The 22,513-nt window shown below is 40.4% G+C and overlaps 1 protein-coding gene across 3 annotated transcripts in view; it reads right to left on the minus strand.

Annotated features, from left to right (window-relative positions):
* Nucleotides 1–22,513, minus strand: part of ACO1 (aconitase 1) — a 67,531-nt gene that overhangs the window by 5,547 nt on the left and 39,471 nt on the right. For 2 of the 3 annotated variants that reach the window (XM_003830098.5, XM_063594456.1), the window contains 10 exons: nt 21,785–21,901; nt 20,449–20,608; nt 19,010–19,145; nt 16,930–17,014; nt 15,952–16,108; nt 14,691–14,815; nt 12,707–12,811; nt 11,838–11,980; nt 10,142–10,289; nt 5,941–6,063 (listed from right to left, as the gene is read on the minus strand). In XM_003830098.5, coding sequence (XP_003830146.3) covers nt 5,941–6,063; nt 10,142–10,289; nt 11,838–11,980; nt 12,707–12,811; nt 14,691–14,815; nt 15,952–16,108; nt 16,930–17,014; nt 19,010–19,145; nt 20,449–20,608; nt 21,785–21,901 — 1,299 coding nt within the window. The other variant, XM_055092062.2, reaches the window with a different exon arrangement.

The following is a 22,513-nucleotide window of genomic DNA, read 5'->3' on the forward strand; positions in this document are numbered from 1 at the left end:
CAGGAAGAAGTCAAATCCCTGAATAGACCAATAACAAGTTCTGAAATTGCGGCAGTAATTAATAGCCTACCAACCAAAAAAAGCCCAGGACCAGATGGATTCACAGCCGAATTCTACCAGAGGTACAAAGAGGAGCTGGTGCCATTCCTTCTGAAACTATTCCAATCAACAGAAAAAGAGGGAATCCTCCCTAACTCATTTTATGAGGCCAGCATCATCCTGATACCAAAACCTGGCAGAGACAGAACCAAAAAAGAAAATTTGAGGCCAATATCCCTGATGAACATCGATGGAAAAATCCTCAATAAAATACTGGAAAACCGAATCCAGCAGCGTATCAAAAAGCTTATCTACCATGATCAAGTGGGCTTCATCCCTGGGATGCAAGGCTGGTTCAACATATGCAATTCAATAAATGTAATCCATCACATAAACAGAACCAAAGACAAAACCCACATGATTATCTCAATAGATGCAGAAAAGGACTTTGACAAAATTCAACAGCCCTTCATGTTAAAAACTCTCAATAAACCAGGTATTGATGGAACATATCTCAAAATAATAGTGAGAGCTATTATGACAAACCCACAGTCAATATCATACTGAATGGGCAAAAACTGGAAGCATTCCATTTGAAAACCGGCACAAGAGAAGGATGCCCTCTCTCACCACTCCTATTCAACATAGTACTGGAAGTTCTGGCCAGGGCAATCAGGCCAGATAAAGAAATACAGGGTATTCAAATAGGAATGTCTCTCTTTGCAGATGACATGATTGTATATTTAGAAAACCCCATTGCCTCAGTCCAAAATCTCCTTAAGCTGATAAGCAACTTCAGCAAAGTCTCAGGATACAAAACCAATGTGCAAAAATCACAAGCATTCCTATACACTGATAATAAATAGCGAAATCATGAGTGAACTCCCATTCACGACTGCTACAAAGATAAAACACTTAGGAGTACAACTCATAAGGGATGTGAAGGACCTCTTCAAGAACTACAAACCACTGCTCAAGGACGTAAGAGAGGACACAAACAAATGGAAAAACATTCCATGCTCATGGATAGGAAGAATAAATATTGTGAAAATGGCCATACTGCCCAAAATAATTTATAGATTCAATGGTATCCCCACCAAGCTACCATTGACCTTCTTCAGAGAATTGGAAAAAACTACTTTAAATTTCATATGGAACCAAAAAAGAGCCCACGGAGCCAAGATAATCCTAAGCAAAATGAACAAAGCTGAAGGCATCACGCTACCTGACTTCAAACTATACTACAAGGCTACAGTAACAAAAACAGCATGGTACTGGTACCAAAACAATTATATAGACCAGTGGAACAGAACAGAGGCCTCAGAGATAACACCACACATCTACAACCATCTGATCTTTGACAAATCTGACAAAAACAAGCAATGGGGAAAGGATTCCCTATTTAATGAATGGTGTTGGGAAAACTGGCTAGCCATATGCAGAAAGCTAAAACTGGATCCCTTCCTTACACATTATACAAAAATTAACTCAAGATGGATTAAAGACTTAAACGTAAGACATGAAACCATAAAAACCCTAGAAGAAAACCTAGGCAATACCATTCAGGACATAGGCATGGGCAAAGACTTCATGACTAACACACCAAAACCAATGGCAACAAAAGCCAAAATTGACAAATGGGATCTAATTAAAACTAAAGAGCTTCTGCACAGCTAAAGAAACTATCATCAGAGTAAACAGGCAACCTACAGAATGGGAGAAAATTTTTGCCATCTATCCATCTGACAAAGGGCTAATATCCAGAATCTACAAAGAACTTAAATTTACAAGTAAAAAGCAAACAACCCCATCAAAAAGTGGGTGAAGGATATGAACAGACACTCCTCAAAAGACATTTATGCAGCCAACAAACATATGAAAAAATGCTCATCCTCACGGGTCATTAGAGAAATGCAAATCAAAGCCACAGTAAGATACCATCTCACACCAGTTAGAATGGCGATCATTAAAAAGTCAGGAAACAACAGATGCTGGAGAGGATGGGGAGAAATAGGAATGCTTTTACACTGTTGGTGGGAGTGTAAATTAGTTCAACCATTGTGGAAGACGGTGTGGCGATTCCTTAAGGATGTAGAACCAGAAATACCATTTGACCCAGCAATCCCATTCCTGGGTATATACCCAAAGGATTATAAATCATTGTACTATAAAGACGCATGCACACGTATGTTTATTGTGGCACTGTTCACAATAGCAAAGACCTGGAACCAACCCAAATGCCCATCAATGACTGATAGACTGGATTAAGAAAACGTGGCACATATACACCATGGAATATTATGCAGCCATAAAAAAGGATGAGTTCATGTCCTTTGCAGGGACATGGATGAAGCTGGAAACCATCATTCTCAGCAAACTAACACAAGAACAGAAAACCAAACACTGCATGTTCTCACCCATAAGTGGGAGTTGAACAATCAGAACCCATGAACACAGGGAGGGGAACATCACACACTGGGGCCTGTTGGCGGGTGGGGGCCTAGGGGAGGGATAGCATTAGGAGGAATACCTAATGTAGATGATGGGCTGATGGGTGCAGCAAACCACTACGGCACATGTATACCTGCACATTCTGCACATGTACCCCAGAACTTAAAGTATAATAATAAAAAAAAAACAACAACAATGAAATACATCATACAAATAAACAAAAATGTTTGCATATATTTTGTAACCTTTGCCTTGCTACCTCTATAATTCTCCATTTACACCATGTTTTTAGTTAATGTCAGAGTGAAAAATATCACTACAATCATACTACATTCTATCAATGTATAAGAAATGACTTCCGTTATAAAGCGAAGGATGATAAACCTAAAAATCGATCAGCATATGCACATCTGGAAATACTCTGGAGTTCTATTTCTGAAATATTAGTATTAAATACCAAAGAATTGTTTAATTATCTGATGCTGTTGCTTTAAGTAAACTTTTTATTATTTTACTTCAAAGTCTAGAATATCGATAATGAGATGATTCATAGACTGTGATGACAGTAACCTTTTACCGTTGTTATATCTTGAAAAGTCACTTGATTTTGTGGACTTTTATAGGCCCTCATTTCCAGTAATTGTGTACTATATTTCAGTGAAATCAGATGTCTAATGTCACAGGAGAAAAAGATGCTTCAGCCTAATTTTGCCATACATCTTCTAGACTGAAGGTCACAATGAAGCGTTTTTTTTTACATTAACTTTGTACTCTAAGGGAATTACATCTTGAATACATCTAGGATGACAGAAAATGGCGTAATGAATTTTCAGTTAGTGGTCCTTATTTTTGCCTCATAACACCGTGCTTTCTTCTATTATATTGCTTTGTAATTGTCTATTTACTGGTCTGTGCCCTACCCCAAATTATAAGCTTCTTGAGCTGGTGATTGTTAAAAAAACAAAAACAAACAAACAAAAGACTTTGTAAGTTAGAACTGTTCTCACACCTAAATTATTTGTAAGTACATATTAATATTTTATATAAAATGTTATCCTCTAGTGATAAATAACACAATAGCTAGTCTTCACTGATTGCTCATAATGTAGAGGCACTATGTAAGCACTTAAATAATTCCTCTCATTCCACCCTCCACTAACCCGGGGATGTAGATGCCCTTATTGTCCCCCTTTACCCAGGGAGTCAGTGCTGGTATCTGGTAATTGGACCCATGAAGTCTGACAAATGATATAACATGTTTTAGCAAAGTTACATTGTATCTGGAATCCACATCACAAAACAACATAAAATTTTTCCCTCGATTTTTTTCTACTATTTTAGGTGTATCAGCAGGCACAGAAAGTTCAATCAAAAAAGCAACTTTCAGAACATACCACAGATAAAGTAAACGATTACCTCTTGTGTACTGCTTTTACACTTCCTGCTTCAAAGATGAAATTGTGTTGAATATAGTCTTGATATTAAGCTTAAAGTATGTTTTATTGGGAATCTATAATTGGCAATATACAGCAATAAAGGATGGTACTCCATTAACTAGAACTCCCCATTAGTTTATTATTAATGATTAATAACTGTCATATAATATTAAAATATCCTAAGAGGTCTCTTGGTATCTAGGGCACACTTTTAAGATGCCCAACACCAGGGTCACTTTAGGAGCTTGTTGAAAACATAGATACTTGCGTACTACCCCAGATCTGCTGCATCAGAATGTCTTGCAGGGAGCGTGGGGTGGGAGGGGGCTAGTGATTCTTATAATTTTGAGAACCGTGAACTATAGCGCAATGGTTCTCAACCACTGCTGCATACCAGAATCAGCAGGGGAGGCTTTTAAAATCCCAATGTCCAGGCCTTTCTCCTTACCAATTAAACCAGAATCTCTGGAGATGAGATCCAAACACAGGTATTAAAGTATTAAAAAAAAAAAAAATCCCGTAAGTGTTTCCAAACTTGAGACGCACTGCTACAGAGAGAGGGCAGATTCTTTGGGGCGGTAGATCTTTTCTAGGGTTTTAGGGATAGATGGATGTATTCTAGGGAGGTAGAAAGCTTTCTAAACACACCCTATTCATGTCACCCTATTCATGTAAAGGCCATGCTGCTTTGCTTCAGAAGCTGTAAATCATAGCTGTCCACTGCTCTCTGTAAGTACAGTCCAGCACGGCTACGTGGCCCAGCCTGGACAGCTACAGAACAGAAGACTGTATGGCTTCCTGGGCAGCCAGAACTCAAGCGGTTCTATAGAAAAGTCTGAACTCTCGAGAACCCCTGGGGGCCAGTTCTCTTCTTATCCTCTATCAGATCTTAGAGTTCCCTACCTGAGTGCTGACTGCCTGGGTTGCATTTTGGCTACAGCTCCCAACCCCCTTCCTAAAATCCTTTTCTTCTGCAATTATCTGGTTCTTTTCAATAGTTTCCAGAAAAGACAGGCCTTTGACCTACTACCAACTAATCAGAGAACATTTCTATTTTCCTCAGAGCAAAATAACCAATTAAAATAATAGGTGTGATGTTCAAAGACATTATCAGAAGCCTAAATGTCTGGAGAACTGCCTGCCAGACAGCCACATTTTTTTACTGTACTTGTGGATATGAACTTAGTGTTTCCGAGGTGCATTAATTTGCGAGCCACAAATGATTTAAATTGACATCAGGTAAGCCATGTGTACCCCACCCTGAAGATTCAGGCTGGGTGGCATGATTCTTCTCTGCTTTTAGGGCAAGCAAATGCTCAAGAGGCAAAAGCTTCTCTGCTCCCTGCATGGCCCCTTCCATGGGGACACCTCAAGAGGTAGAGCCCCGAGATGGCGGAAGGTTCTAAAGAGCTGCCTGGGTATGTGCAGAGTGAGTTTCACTCTCATCGAGAGCCCATAAGCAGATATTCATAGGCAGTGAAGTGCAATTATAAAAAGTGATTCTCCCAATTTTCCAGGAGACTTAGAACCCATTCTTGCCAAAGTAACTCCTGAAAAAGTCCAGGCTCCTTTTCTCTTCTGTGAAACTGACAGATAATACAATTGCCCTGGCTTATTCCTGACATTCACCTGGAACAAGGGACCTGAATAAATTTGGGGTCCTCAGCCTCTGAGAATGTTATAAAAGCCATGACACCTCTCCCCATGAAAGACATACATGTATACTTCTGGATATGTTTTCAGAGACTTCACAGACCCTACCCCAAAACTGTTCTATAGACATGCCCCCAAGGTCCATTAATGAATGATAGATCCAGTTCAACTCTGCATTGCCCTTCACCAAAAAAAATAAATCCAGAGGCACCAAGAAGCAGGTCAGGGATAAACACTACCTGCTTTTTTGAGCTTGCTCTTCCTTGACATCTTCTTGGAAAGTAAAGCAACAGGATTTGTGCCTGGGGACCCTCCCAGTTCAGAGGGGAGCTGCCTCCTAGGATGTCTACTTCATACTCACCAGCAGGAAAGGGCCCTTAGCTGCCCAGTCTCGGGAGCTGCCTGCACCGTACTCTTTGCCAGCCAGAACGATCAGGGGAAGGCCTGCCTGCTGGTACCGCTCAGCAGCATCAAACACATCAAGCTGAGGAAGAGAAAAGGAAGTTTTACAGATGCAGGAGAGGCAAAGAATGGACACAGGTCCCCTGAGCCCTGGTGAGGGCGGGGCTGGATGGGTTTGCAGATGGCCAAATCCGTCCAATCATCTTGTCTACAAATTCCCAATTATCTTGATCTTTTTACTTCTACCAAATTAAATTTTGTATTCTTTTTTTTTTTTTTTTGAGATAGAGTTTCACTCTATTGTCTAGGCTGGAGTGCAGTGGCACGATCTCAGCTCACTGCAACCTCCACCTCCCGGGTTCAATTGATTCTCCTGCTCCAGTCTCCCAAGTAGCTGGGATTACAGGCGCACACCACCATACCCAGCTAATTTTTGTATTTTTAGTAGAGATGGGGTTTCACCATGTTGGCCAAACTGGTATTGAACTCCTGACCTCAAGTGATCCTCCCACCTCGGCCTCCCAAAGTGCTGGGATTACAGGCGTAAGCCACTGCATCCGGCCTTAAATTTTGTATTCTTAAAAACCATTTTATATTCTTTTGACAGAAATGCCTAATTGTTGTTGGTTTTATAAAAACATTAGAATCCTAAGGCATCAGGGGAGAAAAGGAAACTAGATCAGATTTTTTCTTTTCCATTGACTAAACTATTTTAAAACTCAAAAAACAGAATGTGACCTAAACATTTTGACGCAATATCAGAAACTCGGTGATGTCAGTTGTAAAATTAGCAAAACACAAAGAACGTAACATGTTCTGAAATTATATAAAGTGCAAACTTTTATTAGTCCCCTTTCTTCATGGAGGTCAAGGGAAGAGATGCTAGAAATGCAAATGGAAGCCCAATAAAAGGTAGAAAAAGATTAATATTTTAGTACATGAGAAACATCTTATACAAACAGATTTGTTTCTCACAGGAAATCTGAATATCTCACTGAACTGAGACTTTACAAAGACATGCTATCATCTCTGGTGGTTGAGCAGTACCATTATTTTTCCAGGCTATGTAAGTCAGAAGATAAAATTCCTCAAAAGAGAGACAGGAGCTAAAGAAAACTCTCAAACAGACTTTCACAAATTTGTATTTTGGTGTACTGATGGAACCTGTGGTTAATTTCGCATGCATTACCTAAACCCGGATAGGATTCTGTATGTCTTCAGCTAGACAGAACTCGTAAATATAGAAACTGTCATAGAAACAGTGAAAACCTTCTTCTAACTGAATTGTCTGGATCCTTTCAAAGACCAGAAAGAAACAACTTATCTGATATTTTCAGAGACTATAGCTTTGGGTATTAACAATGTGAGAGTGTGTGCTTTAAAAAGTACTGCAAAGTTGACAATCTCATGGCAAAGCACCTCATGTTACCCAAGATCAGAGGGACTAAGCAGGTCTAGAACTCAGGGCTCCTGACTTTTCTATTAAACACGCCATGCTGAGAGCCACTGACAGCTTAGAAAGCAACAGCTCCCTGCACTCTTATGCTCTTCTAAAGAGAACATAGCATTTAGCTATTTCTTCTGTTACTGTGCCTGTGTATCTCTAGGTATTATGTTTAAACTACTAGTTCTTGATTTCTCCACTTTTTAAAATTATCTGTCAATATCCTACTTTGAGGATTTACTTCTCTTAACAATCTCTCCTCTTCCACACATCTCCCTTCTTCCCAACCTCCCAATATAGTTATTTTGGTAAGTCAGCATTTGGTGTTTGCATGATTATGACTATGTAAATACTATTTACAGCTGAGCCAGGTAATGTGCTATGATTTCCTTTTCTTGGTGATTTAAGACATGTTTCACTGGAGTCAGTAATTTTCATTTGTTTTGAATGAATTTTTTTGAAAACTACTCATTTTCATTTTTTCTATGTTTTTCCTGTTTCTATGTCCTTACCCATTAATTAAACCCTACAGTACAAATCACCTTTAAAGATATTCAGACACATCAGGCAATTTACCATTTTAAAATCTCTGTCATGGAGCTATCATTCCTGGAGCTCTCAGTCCCGTTCCAACTTGGGCTGACTGCTTGCTCTCTGGGCTTGGTGCATTCCTGTTACAGAGGACTCTTCCTTCACTAGCATCCTGGGGATTCCCTTCATCTGGATCCTATGTCTTCCCTTTTGATTTACTCCCTCATTTTGGTGGAACACATTGCCAAGTAGCTTCCTAAGGAAGGTATTGAGGGCTTTTTTAAGCTTTTGAATATCTGAATGTGTCATTACTTTAAGTGCACTTGACTGATGGTCTGATGGGCGTAGATTTTAGGATGCAAATCATTTTCCTCAGTCTAAGTTTCTAGCATCAAGAAGTCTGGAACATGTCTTATTTCCTGTTGTTTCATGTGAGCTGTTTTTGTCTGGAAATGTTGAGATTTCTCCTTTTGTTGCTCTTAATTTCACAGTGATATAACTTGGAGTGTTTTAAAATTATTTAGATGGGCCTTCAGTGGGCCTTTTCAATCTGGATTCTCAGAGAAATTTTGCTTGTAGTTTTTTGTTTTGTTTTGAAATAATTTCCTCTCTTGCATTTTTTCTGTTCTCTTTTTAACACTTCTATTTAGGCAGGTTGTTAGGGCCTCCTGAGTTCAGTTCTTACATTTTTTTCTCTTATCTTTCTGTTACATATTCTAGGAAATGTTCTCAACTAATCACCTTCTCCTTTGAATTTTCTTTTTAAATTTAAAACATTCTTTCTTGTCTTCTGATTGTTATTTCATAGCAACAGAAAATGAACTCTTCTCTAAGGATATAATTTTTTTCTTTTACTTTTTGCACCCCCCATCACCCTGTTCAAGTCTTGGCTCAAATGTCTGTTCATCCTTGATTCTGTCTCATTTAAGATGAGGTTCTAGACATCTGACTAGAAGTTCTATGTCATGCAGGGCTTGTAAATGCGTGTGGTACACTGTGATGTTTATTAGGGGTCCCCCAATGTCTATAACTACAAGTCTTTCCCCTTGGTCTCTAAGGTATTCCATCATTCAACATGTATCTTTTTTCATTTAATATTCTGTAACCTCTGCTATCCATTGAACAGGCGTCTGCTGGGCTAGGTCCTGGTTATCAATGATTATTTCTAAAGAACGAGTTTGTGTTACAAAAATATAATCAGTTACAAGTGAGGCAGTATGTGTGGTGGTAAAGGGCACTGACTTCAGAGCCAGACTTTCTGGGTTTTAATTTCAGCTTTTCCACTGTGTGACCTAAAGGAGTAATATGACCTCTTTATGCTTCACTTCTCAATTTAAAGCACAGATAATCATGGTACCTACCTCAAGGGGTTGTTATAAGCATTACATAAATCAATATATGCCAAGAGCTTAGGAGAACACCCAGAATGTAGTTAAGTGCCATAGACATATTAGCGATTATTATTTTAAAATAAGTCGGCAGGGTTATTTCTCAAGTAAGTTAAACAGTTTACAGGCAATTTCACAGCAATCACTGGGAAGGGAAGTGACACTAAGGACCTATGACATGTACCAGACTCTATGCTAGGTTTTATATTTCATTCCATTTCATTTTAAGCCTCAGAGCGTTCTTCCAAGGTAAGTAGTATTTTTACTTCACAGGTGAGAAAAGCAAGGCTCAGAGATGGAAATAACTTCAAGGCTCCACAGGTAGTATAACGTGGAGCTGGGAACAAACAGTCCCTGCTGCAACATACTGACCACAGTGCTCCCATTAGAACCAAAACATGCCTCCAAGCACCTCTCTACTCCTTCTTTTCATGTGGATTAGATGAATTAAATTACATGCCAATAAAGTCATACAATAGCACTTCTTGATAAATATCCTTTAATTTAACCTGGTATTTCCCCTTCAAATACTTTAAATGAAATTTCACTCAAAGCTCAATTCCTAAGAAAAGAGACTCAGTGAAACCACGGTCTAGAACCTCTAAGCAAGAAGAAAAGGTTTGAATTTGTCAGTGATACATTCTATGCATATGGACACCTGGCAAGGAGGACTGTAGTTAGGGTAGGATGGAGCTGTGAAGAACAACTAAAACCAAAAGGCGAGTAACTGTAAATATCCAACCTCCACCAAGGCTGACAAATGCTAGTGTCTGCAGGAAGCAGAAGACAATACTCACGATTTCCCCAGAAGGCAGATGGATAGTCTGTGGTGCCTGCTTGTTCAAAAATCTGTTTAACAAGCGAATGTTGGCAAATGTTCCCCGTGCCATGACGGCGTCATTACCTCGGCGGGAGCCATAGGAGTTGAATTCTCGTGGAGTTAGGCTAAGAAGGCAAGCAAGAAAGGACCTGGCTTAGTGAAGCAAGCAAAGATTAACCTTAGCTTACACTAAGAAAAGAAAAAAACAAAACAAAACAAAACATAGACCTGGCTATTTCTCTAAGTCTCCTAAGCATTGTTCTCCATGGCAGAAAAGCTGTCCCCAAAGCTTCAACGGAGAAGAGAGAGAGGTGAGAAGGGGTGGTGAGAGGCATAAGTCAGTATTCTCCTGGGTTAACTGTCTTTCAAATCTGGTTAGAAAAATAAGAAGGAAATCTAAAAAAGAATGTTTTATTTGTTAGTAGGGTAGCCTATAAAGCTTCATATAAGATAAAGAGCTAAATTAAAAATAAGTAAGAAAATGGAAGCAAAGGGAAGAATTAGGTTAGGCAAATCAGATGGAGCCACAAACAGGGGGAAACACAAAATACGTTCCATAAAGTAACCAGAAATAGTTTCAAATTTGTCCCTGAATTATCAGGAACTCAATGCAAAGGAAAGACACACAGCTGGCAACATAACTTACAACTTTCATGAGAGAAAAATCGAGGCAGTGCTAAAGAGGCAGAACAGCTATTTCTGGTCCCCAAACCAGAGGAAATCTTGTCTGTGGGGCCTCAGTGAAAGGAAACTTTGCAGTGTCAGGAAACGTACCTTACAATTAACACAGTGACCAGTTCACTGAGCTGTTCCTTAAAATACTAGGGGATGGATGTGTTAATATTATTTAATCAATGGTTAGATAGAATTTAAGGACTGAGAGAGTTTAATGGGTTACAGGAGCAGGTGAGTATGTCTTGGAATCCCTGAAACTGTCCAAAATGTTGTGGGTATGTGCATTTTTCTGGGAAGGCATTAGATTTGCTTTCATTCAATTCTCTGACGTGTTCATGCCTCAAAAGGGGTCAACAATCAATAGAAAAAAGGCATTTGGATTCTGTTCCTCAAATTTGCTCTGGGGAATCACTGAAAGAACTGATTCAGCAGATGGGGATAGAAACCAGGAATTTTTATGTCCTCACATGATTCTCGTGGAAACTCAGATTGGTGAACCACTGACGTGGATTAATATATGAGACAGTAGTTGATAATACTGGCATACCTATGAATATCAGCACACTACTGAAGAACTGATAAACAGATGAGTAAGCTGCAAATCCTCCAAGCAGTGCTCTGTAAACATTAGGTTTCTCAACCAGGACCTGGCAATGCATGTCAGGTTCTGCCTCTGCCCCAGGTTAAGAGCAGAGCCTTGTACTTTAAAGATCAGCCAACCCAGGGGCAGGGATGACAGTTGGGCCTAATGTATACACTTGCTCAAATGAAGGTCCCTCTCCCCTTCCCCTTGTTGGGATTCACATGTTGATTGTTTCTCCCATGGAAGCTGTTAAGCAGCAAACAGAAAATGCAATTGGTTTTTACCCCAGGGTTAAGCCTCAGTGCAAAACCAAAGAGTCTCATTCCAAAGGGCCAGGTGAAAAGACAAATGCTGGCCTCATTAACTCCATTACTCCATTTTTGCCTTTAGTCCTTCCTGCCTCACTCATACTTACCCTCTGTTAGTTAAGTAGCGAGCAGCAGGACTGTTTCTTGCAATATTTCCAGCTGGAGAGATGTGGTCAGTTGTTACCGAATCTCCCAAATTTAGCAGCACGTAGGCATCCACTATAGATTTAGGGGGCTGAAGATCCAAAGTCTAGCAAAGAATACAAAAAGTCAGCATTGGCCCAGGTTTTCTCAAACAAGTTACCAGATCAGTCTCTACGATGGTGGCCCATGGACCTGAATCAGAGGACAGTTCCACACCAATGCACAGAAAATTCTAGTGTTCTAGTTTTTATCAAAGATGCCAAGAAAAGTAAGGTGAATTTACTCAAAACATTCATATCTTAATCTTGAAGAAAAGGTAAAATACTGGCAATATCCCCTCAAAAGCAACAGTAACGCAGCTGCAAATGACATTCTCTCTCTTCACATCCCTAGAACTCCTCAGATGCTAAGGACAACTGGAATCCTCACTTCTACTGCATCCCTTCCCACAGTGACCCACCCAGGAGAGCATAAACTTCTAGATCATCAGTTTCAGGGACAATGTCCCTGGTTTTTATGGGTATAAGGTTCACTATGGTGGGCTCTGGGGATGTTCTCCTGGAACAGTCCCTCAGACTCTACTAGGTTTAAGTCCAGGTGATTACTAGGGTGGCTGTGTACATCCACGCAGAACCCCTGCATAGAGAAACTATAGACCCACGGCAGCCAAATATCCCAGCCTCCCAAAACTTTCCCCGGCAATATCTGCTTGGGTTTGCAAAGGGTTTAATAAAATGGGTAGTCAAAGCAAGAGCATGGGGTAATAAAGTAGATATTATTAGGAAAGAAACCCTTCAAAGAATTCATTTTGTTAAAAAATAAAAAGCCATACCAGGTTTTCAAAGAATGGTGGTGATTTGATATAGGTAGATTTGGAATTCCAGAAAAACAGCTTATCTGATGGGGTTGCTAAGGCATTCCAGCTTTCACTCACAGTCTTAAAAAAGAAAAGAAAGGCAGATCTAATCACATCCCATTCCGGAGAAAATTTAATATGCAAACACAAAACATACATTCAAGCTAAAAGGTACACTAAGAACCATTTTTATTCTCAATAGCCACATACAAGAGTTCCTTTATACTAATAGTGGGTCATGCTAAGTAACTTAAAAATCCAGAGACACTGTGGGCTGGGCGTGGTAGCTCACATCTATTAATCCCATTACTTAGGGAGGCTGAGGTGGGAGGATGGCTTGAGCCCAGCAGCTCAAGACCAGCCTGGGCAAGATGGCAAAACCATGTCTCTACAAAAATTAAAAAAAAATTGTCTGGGTGTGGTGGCATGTGCCTGTAGTCCGAGCTACTCGAGAGGCTGAGATGGGAGGATTGCTTGAGCTCAGGAATTTGAGGTGGCAGTGAGCTATGATGACACTACTGCACTCCAGCCTGGGTGACAAAGCAAGACCTGGTCTCTGAAAAACAAACAACATACATATGCACCGTGATAGGCAGCTTCTAGGATGGCAGGAGGGATCCTGCCTCCTGGGATTCACATCCTTAGTTGACCCCCTCCTGTTGAGTGTGGGCTGAAGCTAGTGACTATCTCCTAGATTAGGTTATTGAGACCTGCCTTCTGACTCTCGCTCTCTTGCTCTGATGGAAGCCAGCTACCATGTGTGAGTCGTGAAGAGACCCTCATAGCAAGGTGTTGAGGGAGGCTTCTAGCGAACAGCCAGTGAGAAACGGAGGACCTCAGTGCAACAGCCCTTGAGGAACTTGATCCTGCCAATAGCCACATGAGTGAGCCTAAGTGGACCCTCCTCCAGAGACTGCAGCCCCAGATGACATCTTATGGGAACCCTGTGAAAGTACACAGTGAAGCTGTGCCTGGATTCTTGACCCACAGAAAATGGGAGACAATATATGTTTGTTGTTTCAACTCACTATATCTATTGCTATATCATAGCAATAGATAACTAATGCATATGCTTATCAATAACTTATGAAATAATAATCCAGATTGTACCAAAGGGGAAATTACTCTCTGAGTGTTTTGGGAAGTGGCCTTCCAGGTCACACAAACACTGGGTTGCAAATGACAGCTGCTATGCATTAAAATTGGTTTGAATTCTGTCCACAGGTCCATTAACTCGGCCTTTGGAGGAAGGCATTTAACATAATGCCTGCCAAGCTCCCTAACACCATCTCCAAAGGAGCACCTTGTGAAGAGTGCAGTGTGTGAACATCACACCCCCATCACCCTTTCCCCTAGACAGTTCTACTCTCATTTAAAGCATCAGCCGCAGTCAGAAGCCCTTGGGTCAGTTGAATGCAGAAGGCGGGGAAAGGAATAATATCCAAGAGTCTCAGAATATAATGCTGAGCCCCACACATTTCCTCCTATTTGTAAAATGTACGGAAAGTTTTATTTCAGTAGTTTGGCACTTCCTACTGAGTGGCCTTAATTTTTTTATTTTTAAGTGTGCAAAAATGCATTCTGAGAGGTGCATTCAACCAATGGACTCCACTTAGTGACACAATATAGTGACCACCAGGGGTCCTCGCCACAGCTGACACACACCCCTGGGTGTCCGAGAAAGGCGTGGGGTTTTGGAGAGCTGAACCTGAGGAGGCCTTTCTTCTCTAGGCTGTCACCAACTTGTCCAAATCTGGGAACATTTGGGGGAGGTGGGGTTTGTAAAAATGCGAGTCACAGGAGAAAAATGACGGAGAACCACCTCCCCAGTTATCTGAAGAAATAAATGTTACTTTATATAGTTTATACTCCCATTAGCCTTGAGGTCTGCAGACAGGACACAAAGGGAGCAGCTTTCCCTTAGATCCTCTGGGGCGGGGAGGGCAGTGTGGGACCTCACCTCTATTTTCTGATAGACTTCCTTAAACATCCCCGGGATGACATACTGACGCTCCACTGCCTGGATCTCGTCTCTAGTCGGCCAGATATCTTTCAGAAATACCTGCTGTCCCTTTGCATTTACTCCTGGGGAAAAAATGTTTATTAATGAGAAAACTTTCTAATATGCAATTTTCATGATTATACAGAGTCAAGCCTCATTCTCCTCGGTAGCTATGTTCTATAAAGCCCGTGTGAACACTGAATGAGTGGATACGGAATCACTGCCACTGGAGGAAATACAGGGTTAGGTTCCTGCAAGCCTCTGGTCACCAATCAATACATAACATTGCTTCATGTGAGGTTTATTATTCACCTTATTTAATAGAAATTGTTGACTCACTGACATTGAACTTCCAGCGAAGCCTATCTAAACACAATGCGCATCACAGTTGGCCTGTGTTCAAGAACACCAGAAGCACTTCAGGACTATGCTCAAGGACCATTTTGAACAGCGAAATCACCACAAAAAGCACAAAAATGCAAAAAGCATGGCACTACGTAGACCAAGAAAAGGATCCTTATATATCGCAGGAGAGCTGAAACAAGAAGTCAGAGTGACGCCTTATCAGATCTCAGCATAGAACGTGTGTGTTGAATGATATAAAGTTTTCACCCCTTTGTGCTGATCTGTGAATGACAGTGAACATACTACAAATATTGATTTGGGGGTTAAAATACATTTTAGTGACTACGCAAATCTGCAAACATAGAACTCACAAATAACGAGGATCAACTGTACGTCTGAAGTTATGATTTCCTAAAAGTAAATTTCAGAGGCATTGTTTTCATATTATCTATTCGGCTTAGAATAGATTGAGGCAGGCAGAGCAAGCAAGCTGATCTGAGGAAAGGAAATGATGTATCATTTCTTTGGAATTCTGAGAAGTTGAAATATCTGCAGTATGTTTCTACAGAGTATATATTAAAACAATGCCTATCATTAAAGTGAGAGCTAGAAAGGGAGGAACTACAGAAGAAACCAGAATAGCAAGATGTCTATTCCTTTTGGCACCTATTTTCCTTTAGTTATCCTTTACCCTCAGTAGATTCTTGCTTTAACTATTGCAGTTAAGTCTTAGCTGTATATTGGGGAATAAAGAAATGATTCTCTTCTTTGTCTTATCCCTGGAGGCTCTATGCTTCATTTCTTATTAAGTTTCTTCTAGTAATATTTCTGAATTCACTGGAAAAAAATTATGGCTGCACAAACAAAATCTTACCCAATGGCTCTTTCTCAAAGTCGATTCTGATGGTTCCAGCAATTGCATATGCTATTACTAAGGGGGGAGAGGCTAAATAGTTGGCCCGGGTGTTGGGGTGAACTCGACCTTCAAAATTCCTGTTTCCAGATAGTACTCCAACAGCTACAAGGTCTCCCTGTGTAAGGCAAGAGAAAAATCAGGTCATTAAAAGATACTGACTAGGCTTCTTGTCTCAGACCATTGGCAAGAGTTTCCACATCGCAAGGATACAGTCCTTTAAGCTGCCCTTTCACTTGGTTCTCTCCCACTAGAGGGGAGAAGGGTACACCGGGGTGTCCCCATGGGAGATACTCTGGGTCAAAGGAAGCAGAGACATGTTTAGTGATTTCTGCTCACGAGAAAATATCAGGTAGTTAGAAGGCAACATACTAGTTATTGCTGCCTGGGGCCCAAGAACAGGTGGGAAAGACCTAACAGTTGATAGTTAAAGGAAGTCACAATGACTTACGTAGATTCTATAATTAATGCAAAGCAAACCAAATACTATTTTTCAAGGTTCAGCATTTTGGGGATAAAAATCAAGCCAAAGCAATTTAGTTTAGATTCATTTGTGTGGAGACTTGTCTCACTTTGAACCAATTTTCAAATTATTTGGGTTGGTGCAAAAGTAATTGTGGTCTTCATCACTGAAATGGCAAAAATCACAGTTACTTTTGCACTAACCCAATACCTATAACAAACAACTGTAGAGCTCTTTGTAGTGAAAACCAGCAAGTACTGAGCACTTGAGTGCCAGACACTGCACTAAGTGACTTATGTTTATCATCATCTTAATTCTCACAACTCTATAAAATAGATACCATTATCATCTCCAATATACAGTTGTGAAAACCCAGGCACAGATAGGTTAATTAACTTGCCCAAGATTACCCAGCTAGTAATTTTAACTAAACTCAAAAGATCATACTCTAAACCTACAGGCACCTCTGCAATTACCTGTGTGATGGCTTCTACCACAGGTTCAGGTAAAGGCCCACTGTTGCCAATGCAGGTCATGCAGCCATAGCCCACCACGTCAAACCTAGACACCAAGAGAGAAGCACAAAAAAAAAAAAAAAAAAAAAGAATAACTTTCAGTGAGCCCTTCTGCTGGCCACAGTTTCCAGACACCACTGTTCAAAAAGGAATTGCAGTGCATGAACTAAGTTCAGTATAGTGCTATTTCTAAAAGTTTCATTCTTGAGAGCATTCTAATATGTAACATAAGAATACTATTCATATTTTTAACTTATAAAAAGGAATCAAATTGAATGAGCAACAATTTAAAAAAGTTGAAATCATATATGCCATATCTTCATTAACTACTATTATTGTATAATCCTAAGGAGATTTGAATTTTATGAGGCACATGAATAAAATATATGTCATAAGTGAGGAATAATATGGAAATTGGAGAAAGCGTATTTGGCAATGAATACATTCATGCACCGCACAATGTTTCTGTTAGTGATAGACCACATACACCCAAATGTATATGTGGTATATAGCTGAAAAATTCCTATCACCTAGTGATGTTGTAGCCATCGTGATGTCACAGTGCAAGGCATTTCTTGTTTATGATGCTGCTGGTATAAACAAACTCACGCTGACTTTTTTTTTTTTTGAGACGGAGTCTTGCTCTGTTGCCCAGGCTGGAGTGCAGTGGCGCTATCTCTGCTCACTGCAAGCTCCACCTCCCGGGTTCATGCCATTCTCCTGCCTCAGCCTCCCAAGTAGCTGGGATGACAGGCGCCCGCCACCACGCCCGGCTAATTTTGTTTTTTTGTATTTTTAGTAGAGACGGGGTTTCACCGTGTTAGCCAGGATGGTCTCGATCTCCTGATCTCGTGATCTGCCTGCCTCGGCCTCCCAAAGTGCTGGGGTTACAGGCATGAGCCACCGCGCCCAGCCACGCTGACTTTTTATTGTTCTTTTAGAGTGTACTCTTTTTATTTATTAAAAAAAAAAAGCAAACCAGTTAAGTGTAAAACAGCCTCAGGAAGTTTCTTCAGGAAGTATTCCAGAAGGCATTATTATCATAGGAGATGACAGCTCCATGGATGTTATTGCCCCTGAAGACCTTCCAGTGGGACAGATGTGGAGGTAGAAGACAGTAATACTGACAATCCTGACCCGGTGTAGGCCTAAAGTGTGTGTTTATCTCTTAGGTTTTTTTTTTTTTTTTTTTTTTTTTGAGACAGGGTCTTGCTGTCACCCAAACTGGGGTACAGTGGCGTGATCATAGCTCACTGCAACCTCAAACTCCTGGGCTCAAGCCATCCTGCAGCCTCAGCCTCCCGAGTAGCTGGGACTACAGGCATGCACCACCATGCCTGGCTAATTGTTTTACTTTTTTTTTTTTGTAGAAACAGGGGTCCCACTATGTTGCCCTGGCTAGTTTCAAACTCCTGGCTTGAAGCAATCCTCTTGCCGTGGCCTCCCAAAGCACTGATATTACAGGTGTGAGCTACTGGGTCCAGCCTGTCTTGGTTTTTAACAAAAAAATTTAAAAAGTAAAAAAATAAAAACTTCAAAAATAGGAAAAAACTTATGAAATAAAGATATAAAGAAAATATTTTGGAACAGCTATACAATATGTTTGTTTTAAGCTAAGTGTTTTAAGAGTCAAAAGTTTCAATAAACTTAAAAGTTTGTAAAATAAAAGTAAGCTACGGTTTAATTATCGAAGAAAGAAACTTTTTTTTATTAAGTTAGTGTAGCCTAAGTGTCCAGTGTTTACAAAGTCAACAGTAGTGTGCGGTAATGTCCTAGGCCTTCACATTCACTCTCCACTCATTCACTGACTCAACCAAAGCAACTTCCAGTCCTGCAAACTCCATTCATGGTAGGTGCCCTAGAGGGCAAGAGGACCCTCTTTAGATGGAATGCAAGGGTTTAAGTCTAACTACCAACTGATAAACGACTATGCAATTAGATATCATCAGATAATCTCACATCTGTTACAAGGTGACACAGCAAGATACATGAGGCACACAATTCAACAAAAGCAATGGTGCAAAAGAAAACTCTCCCTCACCCAAGCTGAGACAGATAAGGCATGACTCCGCTTTCTTGTAGGTAGTAGGTGACCACGCCACTCCCAGGAGACAGGCTAGTTTTGATGTAAGGCATCACGTTCAGGCCAGCATCCACAGCTTTCTTTGCTAACAATCCTGTGAAATGGTAAACACAGATGCAGTGTGGGTGGCTGCCTGCTCTAGGTGCCAGGCACACTTCAGAAAAGAGCCTGATTTTCTTCAGTCTGCATTTCCTGCCACCACCTGACCACGCTCCCTTCATGTTGGCACTATCTGCTGTTTCTGCTGCCAAACAGAAATCTAAAGGCTCCCTGGCCAACGGTCATTTAGATGTATGCAGTAAACTCAAAACTAGGCAAGGAAATGAAGAAAGAGATTTGCTTACTTTTTTTTTTTTAAAGAGATAAATGTAAAACCATTTAGGAATATATTACAAAATGAGTTTTTAATTTTTTTAGAGGGAAAATGATCTTTCTAATTATGTTTTATTTGGATGAAAATCATAATTGAAGGAGCCCTTTCTGAAACTATATCAACTGTGTGCTGGCTGGCAAGGAACGGTCAGCCAAGAAGTAAAAATCGAGTGTTCAGATATATCTTGAAGTGGAGGATCTGCTGGACTTTGGCAGATACAGAGACTGCTACTGGAACACTGGGTGCTCTGTCTTAGGAAGTATCACAGAAGTAGCAAAAACATGAGCAGTGGGGGTGGGGACATGAGGGGACAAAAAGCCACAGACATGCTGGTAACTTGTCTACAGAAGACTGGTTTGCTCCAGACCAGACAAGGAAAGCTTAGGTGGCAATACACGGACTCAGGCAAAGAAGGCTTTCCTAATGCCCATGTCTGCTTCATAAAAAGGAACTGCTGACACTGCCTGGTCTGTGGATGGATATAAGAGGAGCTTTGGGGATGACTAAAAACTTGGAAACTAAAGAGACCTTATAGTAGGGAAACCACATATGTAAATATTAACAACGCAACCAGAATTGCGAAACAGGTCAGTGGCCCCAGGTTTTATCAGCCAGTGCCCGGTGCCCTCATTCAGAAACACCTCCCAGCATTCACGTCAGAACTCAATCCTGCTGCTCAGGGGTTTCATGGAGAACAAAGTCTGTGATAACACTTTATTTTTCTTCCAAAGTCTGACACAAGAATGTAGGCTTTCCCAGAAATCCAGCTTCCTTTGCTTTCCTCTACTTATTTTCTGTGTTAATTCTCAAGAGAGACTATTATGCAGTGTGCATTCTATTTTAAAAACTTTGCTTTGGACACTATTTATTGTGTAGATATTTATGGGCCAATAAATATCTGTATCTGGAAAAGACGAGGTTCAGGGAACTACATGTACAACTCCGCCAAGGCCCTGGGCCCTGTCTCGGGCTATTTCCACCTAAACACATGTATGACCATGAGGATGGAGTCAAATGCACTTACCTGCCCCTAACATCACAGACGGATTACTGGTGTTTGTGCAGCTAGTAATGGCAGCAATGACCACAGAACCATGAGCAAGGGTGAATTCAGTGTTATCATAGATAAAGGTCTTATGGTCATTATGATGTTCAGGAGCAACTTGGAATCCTTTAAATCCTTGCTAAAGGAAGAAAAAATGTGTATTATATAGGAATATATTTATATAAGATATACATGTATCTGGCTAGAGGAAAATACATATATATAGTCAACAGTTCTCACTTGAGAAGAAGGAATACTTTGGTAACTATAATTTTAAAGGCCAATTCTTAACAAAAGCATAAGTATCTCTGCAAGTAAACTCTGAAATGCTACAGAAAAACTACTCGTTTGAAATCTTTACAAAAAGCAGTCATGATATCTGAGTCTTACTCTGCACTGAAATTAGTAACAATTACTTCCTTCCCACCTCAAAAATGTAAATGCTAAAACTACAAATTTAAAGCTAGTCTAAATTGAACTCAATGACATTATTGTACAGTTTAATGGATATGGACTGATTAAGACTATGGATTCTAACCTTACGGAAATTTAGAAAAAGGCGCTATTTTGACCAGACTCAATTAATCATGATCAACAACGCAAACAAAGTACAGCTGAATATTTGGCATAATACTGGTGTCTCACAGATAAAATCCATCATACATCTTAATCATTCTTTTGGGAAATGTTCATTGAAAATCTACTGCATGTAAGATACTGTGCTAGGTACCTTGCGGGCTCCCAAGGTGATTCAGACACAAATCCTATTCTCACACGTACAGTCTAGCAACAGAAATCATACATGCAAATAAAGTACCAACAATGTAAGTTAAAGAATATGGAATGCTATCGAAGTATTTCAGACCAAGCACCATGAAGTGTCCAATAAGGGAAAGGGGACTTTCTGCTATGAGATTCTGAGAACCCGATGCAGAGTAGCTGGTATCTGAACCAAGTTTTATGGAGTTCACAGAACAGAGTAATATGAGTTGGAGAAGAGACTTTCAGGCAGGGAGGGGCATGCACAAAGGTGCAACAGCTAGAAAACCTCGGGTGAGTAGAGTAAACAGTGTGGTGAGCGTCCTGCGAAAAGCAGACATGCTTAAAAAGGTGGGTTGAGTTGTGTTTATGATGCTCTTGCTGCTTGGCTCGTGACTAATGGAGGAAGTCATTAAGGACTTCAGAAGGGAGAATAAACACCCTCAAGCTTCAGGCTACAGGAAGATTCATGTCAAGTGGGATGAAAGCCTGGACACTGAGTAACCAGACAAGAGGTAGAGTTGAGAGGATTCAACCTCTTCCCGCAGGCCCCTACCTTGGCTCCAAGGCAGCTCTCAAAGTCCTTTTTCATGTCGGACACAGCAACTTTGTCCTGAGGCCTTTTGGGTCCACTACAGCAAGGCACTACTGTTTTCAAATCTAATTCCACAACCTGTTGACCCCAAAGAAAAGAAATTATAGAATTTACATTATACCCACAAAGAGGAAACACAAAGCATATCAGAGAATTTAAAACATGACAACCATAAAAATAAGCAAATAAACTACCACATTCAAAAACAAGGAAGTCAATGTTTCTCTTAATCCTCTTAATTAATCTTAAGTGATTAATTTCCCAAGATCATGATGGGCACTTAAGTAGCAGGAGACAGGCAGGCAGCCTTGCCACCTCTCAGAAAGAACAGGGTGGGTGCTGCAGACGCCCAGTGTCCTCCACTCGCCCATCCTTGGAGGCAGCTCATCGCGTTTTATATGGCTAAGTTAGGCTGAAGGTGGGTTTTCTATTGAAATCATACATAAACCATTACACTTGTAAGGTGATTTCGGAGGGATGCAGCCATTAAGTTATCAACACCAGGAAATGGGCCTTAGTCTAACTGAACATTTCCTTTCCTCGATGTATTAAGAAACCAAACATGGGTCACAGGTCTAGTTTACCTTGTTGTCTAGAAAAACGTGGATTCAGTTTTCTGACATGTTTGTACCTTCACTTCTTTCTAGGTCTGTAATAATGATGGTTTAGCCTTTAAACAGCTCTTGTTCC

This window comes from Pan paniscus, chromosome 11 (genome assembly GCF_029289425.2).
Source record: "Pan paniscus chromosome 11, NHGRI_mPanPan1-v2.0_pri, whole genome shotgun sequence".
Classification (NCBI taxonomy): domain Eukaryota; kingdom Metazoa; phylum Chordata; class Mammalia; order Primates; family Hominidae; genus Pan; species Pan paniscus.